The sequence below is a fragment of the Haemaphysalis longicornis genome, unplaced genomic scaffold, assembly GCF_048455015.1.
Source record: "Haemaphysalis longicornis isolate Haplotype H1 unplaced genomic scaffold, Haemaphysalis longicornis Haplotype H1 scaffold_3, whole genome shotgun sequence".
NCBI classification, from domain to species: Eukaryota; Metazoa; Arthropoda; class Arachnida; order Ixodida; family Ixodidae; genus Haemaphysalis; species Haemaphysalis longicornis.
Genome location: NW_027526335.1, coordinates 106,641,372 through 106,654,550, shown reverse-complemented (window position 1 = coordinate 106,654,550; position 13,179 = coordinate 106,641,372). Strand labels below are relative to the sequence as shown.

At 47.8% G+C, this 13,179-nt stretch overlaps 1 protein-coding gene across 1 annotated transcript in view; it reads left to right on the top strand.

The window, feature by feature from the left end:
• The window catches only part of LOC144175363 (uncharacterized), a 41,044-nt gene extending 28,672 nt beyond the window's left edge, over positions 1-12,372 (top strand). Inside the window, exons 6-7 of the mRNA XM_077704445.1 lie at positions 11,728-11,763; positions 12,334-12,372. Coding sequence (XP_077560571.1) covers positions 11,728-11,763; positions 12,334-12,372 — 75 coding nt within the window. The remainder of the gene's footprint in view (positions 1-11,727; positions 11,764-12,333) is intronic.
• Positions 12,373-13,179: the final 807 nt, after the last annotated feature.

Genomic DNA, 13,179 nt, shown 5'->3' with positions numbered 1-13,179 from the left:
GTTCTAAGAGAAGAAATAACGCAAAGTCATGCTATAATCAAGACATTTGAATTTTATTCCAGGATGAACATAAAACAAATTTACCACACTGCACAAAATGAGCACGTATACAATAAGTACAAAATGTTCGTGGGCACTACATTATGATTTTCCTTACGCGCCGAAAAATTTACTTTACCCGTAACACATAGCATTATGAGCAATGAAAGCGTCAACAGCAGAACTACTTCGAAACAAGAGAAAAGAACTAGGCACTGCATCCTGACGTAGAAAACCGGGCCGCAGGAATGCCGATTCGCGAAAGTGCAGCGAGCACACAGCAGCTGTCCCGGCGTCTTATCAAGTAGACAAGGGTTTCAACAGAAGTTCACTCAGCATTCACGCCTGCAATTTCCTGGTTGCATTATTAGGCAAGTGTCGCAACAGATAAGTAAAAAGAGGAAAAATGGATCAACGCAAACGAAAGCGACGGCAGCACGGGGCGGCCTCTGTAGCATCCACCGTGGTCCCGAGTAATTCGCAACAACAGCGCCAAATCCTCCCCAAGTTGTACGTGGCGTCTGAAAAACGTTGCACTTATCGTCATGGCAACGAGTTGCGAGGGGAGAAAGGAGGTTGATGACGTCGCGAACGCTGCTGACGTCATTTTTCGCACGGCAGCCAGGCCGGGCCCTGAAACCGACGCTCGCCCAAATTTCGCGCCTGCCGCCGGTGGCTGCCTCATGGGCCGCTCGGCATTGGCACCAAGGGCGAAAGTTGGACGAGCGGCGGCGATGACTCGAAATGGCCGCCGCCCGTCGTTTGTTATGTGTGCAGCAACGTCTTTATTAATTGAACGAAGAAAACATGTAGGTAATACCATGTTCTCTGGTGTCGAATTGTTGTCTTTGTGGCGATATTAATTTACTAAGTTCTCTGGTGGCGAATTGTTGTCTTTGTGGCGATATTAATTGGAGTGTTACGCAAACATTCTTTCGGCTTTGCGTTTATTCAAAATTCATATGAGGACATCTTTCATTCGAAGTCATGAAAACACATGCACTACACTCATATGTTGCACATACATTTTATGTGCACAGTATTGGACTCAGCAAAAATATGACATATGCAAATTTAGGCATACAATACTGTACAATAAGGAAAAAACGTGCTACATACACATTTACAATAATTCTGAATTCATGGCTGTAACTTTTGCGCAACTTTAGACGGAGACAGATACAGGTCTTCGTGTCCCTTTTTGTATCTGTCTCCGTCTAAAGTTGCGAAAAAGTTTCAGCCATGAATACACATTTAGGTACACAATACTTGATTACAAAAGAAGAACTTCGAAAGTTCTAGTCATTACACAGATTTTTTTTTTGCGCACACCTCGGCGGGAGAAGAAAAGAACTTGAAAGTTCCACTCAATGTATATTTTATATGCGACGCTGAGAGGGGCATCTCTTGCCGGCGGCCCTGTCCTTCGTGCGTCGTTGTCGTCCGCGTCCGCACAGCTGCGTCTCTCCTCTGCTCACCCCCTCTCCTCTCGCTGTGATAGCGCGCCCTCTCCCCCAACATCTGTGGCGCGCGCGGTACGGCGCGCTCTCTCACTCCACCGGTGGGCGGCGCTGTGCGCATGTGCAGCGCCCTCTCTCTCCGCGGTCTCCTCTCCTTCGGGCGCACTGCGCATATAAGCGAAGTGCCGCGCTTCGGCCCGGATCGGCCGGTTTCTCAGTCGACGGTCGTCCGCGCTACGCTTGCTCTCTCTCTCTCGCATTACCCGACGATTGCTCACGCAATTCGAGTAATCGACCCAACGGAAACGCACAATGGAACCCCCTTCAGCGTCGCATCGCACCAGGGTTCCCGCGAGGGGAGGTGGACGTAATTTATTTCTTGGGCTCACCTCGAGACAGGAATGTTCCTTAGACATTAGAAAAATTTGTTTCAGTTCAGAGACATAATAATTGGGAACCTATATGTTAAAAGAAAGCACGCACACGTATGCTTCGAGCCCTGCATTTCGGGCGAGTTAACGCAAACTCTGAAAGAAAGCGTTGACCCGCCCATTAATCTGCATACACTTGCAAGAAATCATGTTCACACCAACAAAATGCAGCCATAAAAAACTGTTGCAACACAATGACCGCACTGTAGACACTCATTGCTGGATTATATCTACGTACAAAAACAATGCGCAACCATGTGCACGTCGTAGAACACAGAACACAAATCGAACGCACTTGTCTTTTCTTTTAATGGCGCGTGAATTAACATGCTGCTTACCGGGGGTGGGAGGGAAGGAGGGGGGGAGAAGACACCCAGAAAAAAAAAGCTTTCTTGTATTGTAAGCCGCAGATATCGGCCAGGTTGTTACGTGCTACCCTCCAGCTCGTGTCTGGGCAACGCCTCTTATCTCATCCTGTCCGTTACGGCATGACCATTCTAACTTCAGAAATATGGAATACCAAACCCACTCGCGATAAGATGACAAAGCGCGGGCGCGCAGCTTAGATTGAACAGCAAAGCCGGCAATGCTACTGGTTTTATATATTTTTTAATGAGTGAAACGCTTGCAATGGCGGCTGCAGACAACGCAGGTTTTTCGGTTTGGCCTTCCACTGCTTCATGGGACAATCGACTTGCATTGAACACCGCGGTGTTACGTCAGATTTTTCGGAGCACTGAAGCAACGCTTGACAGTAGTTTCACCGCAAATATACGTTTTAAAGCAAGACGGCAGAGGAAAAAATGCTTAGGGCGCAGCAGCTCCACGCCACCAATCGCTGTGGTAGTAGGTACGCCGTGAAAGGCAAGAAGGGCGTACAGTTGAGCTTGCCTTCTTTGTGAGCAGGTACGTTGTGATGACATTGGATGGATTGAGGGGAGCCACCGGAGGAAACGTCCAATAAAGTCGCGAACCGTCCTCGACTTGCGGCCCAAACCTAGACTCATACCTGCTGCACGAAACAACAAAAAATACCTTGATAAGTATACTGAATCGACGTTCCAGCAGTTACTAAGGCAATCAAAAAACGGCAATGCCACCACAAATTGATCTTGAAAGCAAGAGTGTGCGTGCCAAGTTTACTTATACTAAAACTTTGCGTACCTTGCACAGCTGGGATATATATGCACATTAGTGTCCACTCCAACACGAGTGACATGTCTCGTTAACTTCACATTACATGCACGAATTATTTTGAAAACAGAAGAGTGAAATCGGTCGGCTTTTAAGGAATTCACTGTAACTTGTACAAAGCTAATTTACTTACCTGTCGTCTTTGGAGAAGGCGAGAAACTTGTCCGAACTGTACCGCCCTGTGTTGCTGCACCACAGAGCTGCGCAGGAATGGTAAAGATCCTTCCTCCGCTGCCCCATATTTAGAATACATTCGGATGTACTTTAAAATGCAGCGAAACTTTCAGCCCGTGGAGGTGTTTAGGCAATCCGCGCAACCCTTTCACGCCGGCTCGCTCACGCACGTACCGAACTGGCCCGCCGTGCGCAACGAGAGAAAGAAAAAAAAAATATTGGCGCCGGTGAGCTGTTGCGCATGCATGAGGAGGCACGGAAGCGTTGACGGTGTGGAAAGAAAGAAACGCTGAGAGAAAGGGAAGGGCCACGCCGCAGCACCGTGCCGCTAGGATCACCACAATTTCGGAAACCGAAACTAGCCAAAGTCGCCGACCAGTGACGGCAGTATGTAAAAGCACATAGCAGGAAAGATCTGGCAGCAGCGCAGCACGGAGCAGCACAACACAGTACTTCGATGGAAATAATGCTTGCGCATACAAGTGCGGGAAGCAACGAGCACTACAAGCGTTGTAATGCAATAGAGAAGACACTGAGATAGACAATTAAAGCGACTCGTTTAAATTCGAGTGGTACTACGCCGAGAAGTCCTAGAGTAATTGACACAACTTGCTCTGAGCCAGCCTGAGGTGAAATCAAGAGATAACTGTGACATAACAAAGCTTTAGACCCATTTTTTTCGAAGCACCACCACGTCCCTTTACACAACCCCCGTGCACATATTAACAGTACAATAGTTTCGCGTTACCTGTGGAAATGAGAGGAAAATGGTGCAGTAAAACTCCAGGTGTACGGGAGTTGCTGTTGCAACTTGTACAGCACATCGTTTCCGTAGGTACCGACGAAAGCACTCCGCTCCAACCGTTGGCAGCATCGTCCCGTAGTTCACCGTGCCTGCCGGGCACGGTACTACACGTGTTCACCGACGATACAACGCACCTCGCAACTCCACACACAGCAAAAATTAAGTGCACACCAAATTAACAAGGAAAAACGAATGCAAATGCGCACCACCAAAACACGCGAGGGGCGTTTCCTAGCAGACGAACTTTAGGAGCGCCTTTCCGATCACTACAAGGACTGCATCACAAAGCAATGACATGTGCCATTCTTCATAGGGCGTTACAAAAAAGGTTTTTGAGAATGAACGGCATTTTCATAAATTATTTATACACTGTGCCTAAATAAATGTGATTCAGAAATAAATATAGTTCGTAAAATATAATTGTTGTTTTGTTGTTGAACAAAACTTGGTTTTTTTGTTACTAGTGTTTGTTCCCTCCTCACCTAGTCACGCTTCAATCGCCACTCCCATAAGCCCCCCAGCTGATGTCGCTGGCAATAGGTTCTGAACCGCTTTTTGCCCGAACCTTCGCTACCATTTATATTTGCCTTGGCTGCACTGCCTTCGCTACGCTGCGGCGTTTCAGTGGAGGAGGAACGCTTCTGGCTTGAGGAGGTTACGCCAAGTTGAGTTAAGGCTGACGCGTACGCGAATGCGCGCGGGCGCTGCACGGCCACGCTACGTCAGCGAATGTGGGGCCCTCTATACTCCGGTGTGATATGACCGCCGGCGCTACCGTCGGAGCTCAGCGCACATTGACGACTTGGGTATTGAGATAGGACATATCTCTATTGCGCACACAGCTCGTAAACCCCACCGGCCCCGCATCCCAAAATGCACCTCACCAGCCCCCTTGAACTGGAAGCGCGCAAGTCCGCTCGCTCACCCACGGCAGGGCTGGAGCGGAGGCTCGACTGTTTCGCAAATTATTAGGGGTGTGCGAATATCAATTTTTAAATGCAGAGCATTTCAGTAACTCACGATGTCACCCGCGTTGGCGTCCATAGTCCGCACCGCACCCCTCCCTACTAAAAAAAGAAATACCATCCGACGCCAGGTTTCGATCCCTCGACCCTGCGGGCGGAACGCAATGTACATTGTGCTCCAACCACTGCGCCACAAAGCCAACACAGAATTGGAGGCTACGGACGCGCCTTATATCCTTGCTCATTCAAATTACTGCTGACGAGCGCTCTCTCGTCAGCAGTTGCCACAAGTGCAACAGCATTACCGTAACGCAAACTACTTAACGTCGTGCGCCCCCGGAAATGCTCTGCATTTGATCGTGCCCCTCGCGAGGGGGATGTTTCAATGCGTCTTCCTACTGGCCAGTACACTCGTCGCCATCTGTCGGATGTTGTGCGAACCCTTTGCGGCTGATGGCGTGCGATTTGAAACGACATTTGCATATGATCAAACTGAAAGGCTCTTTTTTAAAAGAAGGCGGGGATAATATAAAAAAGGGGATAATATATCTTGCTGAAAGAAAATGCTACGAATTGATGGCTGGTTGCTCTTGGTGAACGGGAACACCGACATACTTTTTAAGGGGTGCAGCCCCTTAGGGACTCGGGCTGTCGGCGTCTCGTGTTGTCTTCGTCGTTACCGTCGTCTCGTGCAGTCACGGTACTAAAACATCGGCACACTCGTTCACGCCTCGCGCTGGAACGCTTCGGGCTTCAAAGACACGAGACTTTTGCAGCAACGCTGTATACCTCTTCCCTCCCCCCAACTGTTTCACCCCCGTTGGCAAAAACGCAAGGCGCCAATAGTACACTTATACACTGCATGCTTCGCCCCTCCCCAGGTTTCACGTTAATGGAGATGGCCCGAGATTTTTTTTTTTTCTCTAGCCGGTTATTTTTACTGAAGGTAAGCTTCGCCTCAATATTAGTGCTATTGCGGTGAAGCCAGCTTGCGGTTCTGGTAGAGGTGTCTTGGTGGGGTGAACGTGCGTAGTTCCACTTTGTAGTGCTAGCATCATGCAGCACTACAAAGTTGTAGTGCTAGCATCATGCAAGCTGGTTAATAAAATTTAGATTAAAAAAAAAGAATGTGGCAGGGCTTTGTTGCGTTCACCAGATTCCCCCGGGAAGTGCACGAATGCATTAAGCACTGTTTAATTTCGAAGCGAATTCGAATAATAAAAACAAAGTTCGAATCGAATCGAATATTTTTCGAATATTTTTCGAATACGAATACTTATTGGTTTTTGTAAAATTAATGTTTTCACCATCTAGAGACACAAAAACTGCAACTTTATTGCACAACAAATCACACAAAGTAAAATTAGGAATTACACAATACCATTGCACTCAACAGGTTAAGGTCGACTGCAATCACTTAAATGTTAACATGGAGAAAGTTTAACTGCTCGACATGTTCGGGAAGCAGTGACAACCTTCTGCTCGTCACCACTTTACCAGATACCGAAAACATCCGCTTACTTGAGACACTAGTAGCTGGCATGCCCGAGCGCGTGCACATTGCCGCGCGCTGATACAGTAAAATCTTGATGATACTAATCTCGCCGCACTGCGAAAAATATTCGTATCATCCAAAATTCGTATGAACCAACACAGACCAAAAAATTTAGCACTGAAAAAAGTTTTCGTTTATTTCTTTTCCTACTTTCGCGTGAAGAAATTCGTGATTTTTTCTGCTTTTTTTAACCCCCATGTCGCAAAGCAGTCCTTTCTGGAGCACGTAAAGCTTCGCGCTCGTCTCCTCACTCGCTGTGCCCAAGTTAGCTACACGCCGCAACAGTCAAGCGTGAACCGCATGGTGCGTTTTTGCACGCGATTCGCTCACCTCGGCTCTGCGAGCGCTGTATTTTCACGCCCACATCGACGATTTTGTGCCCGCGGTAGCGCCTATACCTCGGTCAGAAAATGACGCACGACGCGTGCGGCAGAATGGAGGAGCTTGGCTCCGCCGGAGATGGTTAGGCTTAGCACCCCGGCAAATATTTTGTGGGCGTTTTCACTAGCGGCGCGGATGATGTTTTATAGTACCGTTTTCGCATGCATTATCAGCTCCTTTACCGCACAAGCAACTTCGTGTCTCCCTTGAGCCGCATTTTAAAGAGCGGTTAGAAGCGGTCGCTCGAGCGCCCGCGCCACTTCGCGGCAGGAGCCGACGCCATGTTGACGCCGCCGGCCGCGCCGCGCGCAGCGTTGCGCAGAGCGTTTTCGCGAGCAGAAAACAACAGCCCAGCCGTTTGTGGAGAAAGAGTGACAAACAGGGGAGCGAGAGACGTCACTTGCTCGTTCGGCAGTCGGGTGCCTCGCCGGCTCGTTCGTATCTTCCGCCGGGCCGCGCAGGTCCGTTCGTAACAGCCGAAATTTTTCCCGTTGAAAACGATGCAATTTCGCCGGGACTTTTCGGAAATTCGTATCATCCCGAAATTCGCACCCCCAGAGTCGTATCATCAAGAGTCCACTGTAAATAAACACCGATACAGACACGCTCTGAATTTATTATTATTTTTTTTTTAGTTTTGGGTGGGTCGAATATTTCAAACAATAAAAGTGTCGTTCGAATCGAATCGAATACCAAAAAATTCGAATCGAATATTCCAAGTTTCGAATATTCGCACACCCCTAGAAATTAGACGAACGCTGGCACACTAGTCGCAAAAACGTCTGCTCTGCGCAAGCCGCAGCCGGACGGCCCTATAGCTAGCATCTCGCTACGCGTAGCTGTGGTGTGCCGGCCGTGTTGTAGTGTACAGGGTTAGAAATGACCGCTGGTGCAGCCTAGCCGACGAGCCATCGCCGACCACGCAGACGCGCGCCAGTCCGCCCGAAAAGTCGGACTATAAAGGCGCCTTTAGCAACGGTGGTCCTGCCTTAATCGGGCTGCTGGCGTTTCAGTCGGGAAGGACATTTTTGGCCTGTGGAGGTGACGTCAAGCCAGGTTAGCTGCGGTGCACTGCCTTCCCTTCCCTGCCGGTGTTTCAGACGGGAAGGGGTACTTCTCTCTTAAGGAGGTAATGTCAAACTGAGTTAGCAGCGCTGGCGCTGCCTTCGCTCCGTTGCCGGCGTTTTACTCGGGAAGGCGCGCTTCCGGACTACCGAAATGATGGCAAGCCGAGTTAGCAGCGTTGGCGCTACTTTACTCCGCTGCCGGGGTTTCAGTCAAGAGAGTGCTTCTAGCTTATTTATGTGACGTTAAGCCCAGTTAGGAGTGGTGGTGCTGCCTTAACTCCTCTGCCGGTGTTCCAGTCCGGGAGGGATGGTTCTCGCTTATGAAGGTGACGTCAATCCGAATTAGCACCGTTGGGGCTGCCTTCGCTCCGATGTCGGCGTTTCAGTGGAGTGGAACCCTTCTCCCACACGGAGGTGACGTCAAGCCGAGTTAGCAGCCGTGGCGGAGTTCGGTCCGCTTCTGGCATTTCAGACAGAAATTGACGCTTCTCACTTACGGAAGTGACGTCAAGCACAGATAGCAGCGGTGGCGCCGGCTTCACTCCGCTGCCGGCATTTCCGCCTGGGAGGGGCGCTTCTTGGGTGCAGAATGGACGTCTTGCCTTGTTAGCAGCGGTGACGCTGCCTTCGCGCCGCTTCGGTGTTTCAGTCAGCGAAGAACGTTTCTCACATCTTCCGTGAGTTTTGATGCGCCCGATGTGTCGCTGTAAGAGAAATTGGGAAGTTAGGGCAGCGCCCACATGGCGCAAAAAAGTTAAAGCAGCTCTACTAAACGTAAACGCTGTCAAGAGTCAGAGCAGTGATTCGCCAGTAGGGCTGTGGTGCCGTTCTCCACCTTTGCTAGTACTCCTCACGCACTTCCCTTCCCTGCCTCACTCCTGTCTTGAGGAATTCTAGAGAGGTCCAATCAATGCAATTCAGTTCTCCCGTCTCGCGCGCCTTCTCTTGGCAGAGCTCGCATTCTTTTTTTTTTTACACAGTAGACTCTCGATAAACAGAACTTCAAGGGACCGAAAAAATTAGTTCCGTTTAACGGGAGTTCCGTTTACTGACATAAATGTGTGAAGGTGCAAATTTATGTCGTACACACTCTTAATACCATTTCATGGAACTCTAAGCAGTAGAAGGTGAATGTAGCTGACAGTTGAGGGTTAGGCACAGCATTAATGTTGATTTGGCAACAATGAGTCGCTGCGCACCACAAAACACATCAATTATTTTTGTTTGAGTCCTTGCAACTGCATCTTCACGGAGCCTAGAGGCCTCAACTTCGCGTGTGCTTACAAGCCATCGAATTTAGAAGACGGCAACGCGGTAATGAAGCCCGAATAGCACCGAAATGGCACAAACTTGGCGGCAAGAGCTGAGCCCTGTAACGTTGGCGTCTTCAGTCGAGACCGAACGAGAACTGCTATGTTGCATTCGCTGCGCTAACACAGCTTACCACTAACGAGACGAGGCTTACGAGGCCAACGAGGCTAAAAAAACATGGAGGGAGAAAAAAAAAACACGAAACAGCCCGAACCATAAAAAGCTGATTCTCATGTCAATGGGTTTCAAGAAGTTGCATTTCTGGTTCCGTTTAAACGGTGACGCAGAAATTTTAGTTCCGATTATCGAGTGTTTTTTTTACGTTATCTGAATATAAAAGCAACCAACCTACAGAGTACTCTTCCGTTTAAGCGATTTCCGTTTATCGAGATTCTACTGAATTCTGTTTCCTGTTCCGCCTGGAACAGAACTAGCGGGAGTTTTGGTCTTTTCGTGCTTGCTTTCATCTCGCACGTGCTGGAGCCGTTCTCGCTATTTAGAACCCACCGTGTTTTTCTTCCGCAGCCATTTTTTCCCTTTTACTATCGTAAAAAACAAAAACAAAGGAGCATTCCCTAAGTAATGAACTCGCGGACTGCCGGTTAAGTACACATACCTCCTCAAATGTAGCTGGAGTTTTCTTCGCGCGAACTCAAGGGGACATGTGTGACCAGCATCAGCCGTTCCAGGAGTTTCGAACGGTTCTTTCGATGTAAAGTTCTTTTTCAAGTATCCTCAGCTTCTGGCCGGAAAACTGAATCGAGGGACAAGTGTGTACGTTTTCGAAGCCTCTGTTTGTGTGCCTGATGCCCCGTAACTCTGCTCGGGTGGGTGACGCTGCGTGACATCGTGACCACGGGCGAGCTGCGACGACAAGCCGGACCCTTAAAGTGCTCCGCACCCAAATGATGTTATTGGAATAACGGCGGTGGAGTGCGGATATTTGTAAAAGTGGTTTTAGTGACAAGCAGCCAATATCGCTACTAATGTGATCCAACGTGATAAATGAGACTGTCAGAAAACGAAAGCATAATTCGCGCGGTTTGCGAAGGGCGCTCGAGACACCCCGCTCTATGAGCAAGGTCGGAGCAAATGTCCTCATCAGGCCGAGCCTGAAGTTCGCCAGGAAAAAGGAATAAAATTTTCTCGCCGTTATCAAGATTCACAAATGGGTTTCCCGATAGTTTTACTGGATGAATTCGTAAAATGTTTCTCGAAAAAATGCGTGGACTTTGCCTGCATTGTCGTTGTTCGCACCGCTTCCACCCTTGATTTTTTCTCGAAATCGCATTCCTCTGTACTGTTGTTTCTGTGCTTTGCGCCGTTTAGGTGAAAGTAACAGCTGCGCTGAAAGTGATACCAGTGGTCCTATACGAGAGCGTGGGCACCATAATGCCTAGGCTATGCGACGAAGACGTGAGGCTGAAACTGTGAAGCAGATGCAATGTCGTTTGGCGATGCCTTGGCTCAAAGAATTGTTTCAAACTTCTGGTGTTTCTGATCATTCAGTGTAAAATTTAAACGCAAAAATTGGCCTAGCGTACGAAAACTAATAGTTACATTTTGCAAATTACTATGACCGTAATCGCTTCGATCATCCTCCTAATTTTTTTTCAGGAAAAGCAAATGTCAGTTTCGTCATTCTAAATTACTGGAACCACAATAAGCAAAGGAAAGGAAATGATACCCACAACTTTTAGGCACACTACGTTTCAACGTTGCGAGACTTTCTGTGTATCGCGCTCACGCGAATTCAACCCAGAAGCTGCCGTTTCTGTTGTTGGTGCGACTCAAAATCAGGCTATTTTTGTAGTCTATCGTGCGATGATGGTATTTCACCAGAACGATAGCATTTAGGATGTTTAATACTGCCGTTCGTTTTATTCAATAGCACGTTTCACTCGCCAATTAGCCTAGAAATTGCTTCACATATTGCGACTAAAAATTCAACCGTTGATGCTCACGTCTACCATTCAAATTTTTATGAAAAGCTGGAGTGCGCTTCTTGCTGGTTAAAGAACCATTGACAAAATAATGAACGCAGTTGACTGCATCAAAGGTACTAAAACTTTATTCGTGCTCTCATGACATCATGAAGATCAGGGTATTGTTGCCTTTATTGCAGCGCAGTTCGGCATACAACCCTGAGATACACACAGCTGAACACATCATTTTGTTGAGGCTTACAGTCCAAGCTGCATTTAATGCGTCATATTTTTAAGTATCATTCGGCATTCACGTGATGAGTCTTGTGTGAGGCATTTTTAGTTCATGCAATATTTGCTGATGAACATGCTTGTACCTTCTCGCAAAAAAAACTGAGTCAACTTTCTCTTTCTTTCTAGAAGCCGAGTGCAGAGTCCGGAAAACATACCAGCAAGGTAAGATTAGTAACTGAGAACGGTTTGCCTGAAAAAGAGGTTAATTTCTGAGAACAAAGCTGCACCTTGAATTCGTAAAAAATTTTGACCTTAGCTTAACGTCGTTCAACATCGGGCAAAATATTCTTTTTGATCGGTCAGAATACTCCAACGTATTCCATTTGCTTCAAAGCCGCGGCAAAGCCTTGCAGTTCGGGAGGCTTATCGGGAAATAACGTGAATGAACAAACATTTGCCATTCCACTGAAGTTCCAATCTGCACGCTTACGAGCTGTGTTAAACGCAAGACACATGCACGACGACAACATGTGATTGGCATGCGACTGATGGTTACGACGGTCGTAGAGAACCTCTTTTTGGCGTCGTACTCTCGTTGGAGGAGGCTCACATGCTACTGGCGAGAAGATGCAAACGTACGATCGTTGCGACCGCCATGCGGCCGCAGCCAATGAGAGCCCGAACTTGTCTTCATAAAGACGGCACTGTGAAAGCTTCTTTCAAGGAATTGAGGAGGCGCTAATGGCAGTTTCAAGTATTTTGAGGGGAGCAGCGCGGTTCGCGACTCCGCAGACCCTCGCCCTCTACGCCGACCATAGAGACACCTCGTAGACATATCTTCCCCCCTATACCAACAGCATGGACGAGCTGAATGGTCGGTGCAAATGTCCCCACATCGCTTTACTTAACATATAAAATCAATGCGTAACGTGCACCACTATAGATTTTTACTTCAAATTGATAAATGTTTCCTTTACCTGCCGGGATTCCTCTTGCACGTAAGGAATCGGCCTGAGTGGGCCTCAACAAGGAGGCGACGAGGGAGCGAAACCAGTGAACGGAGCATTAGAGTTTCTTACTATATACACTAGAGAAGAATCTGGCGCTAGTGTCTATGCGCCTCACATAAAGGCCGTCTCTAAGGTGGCTAGAATGAGATTCTAGAATGGGATTCCATTCTAGCCACCTTACTGTCTCTGTCGTCATGGGCCGCCTTATACCCTGCGCTCACCTCAGTTTCATCATTGTCTTGGATTGAAATGTTTCAGTGGCCGTAAACGTAATTGCAATGCCACGAAAACGCAAAGAAGTGTGTGTAATTATATAATTGCAAAAATAAAACGCGCTGCTTTAGAGCTAAAGCAATGAACAATAACGCGTCTTGTGCCAAAACGCTTATGGCTGGTATTCTGCTGACCAAACTGGTAGTTAACAATAATGTAAAATTTCTGAAAAACTCATGACTCTTATTTTGCAAGTATTTCAAATAACGAATTGTTCGAAAAGCTCAGAAAGGTTTTGTGCGGGTACCTACGAAAACGAGCACCTTACATTCGCGGTATTTTCGTTCGGGTTTTCGTAACAGAGCGTCTGCAACAACTTTAGTAGCGGAAAAGTACTCGCTCTGTCGATATGTCA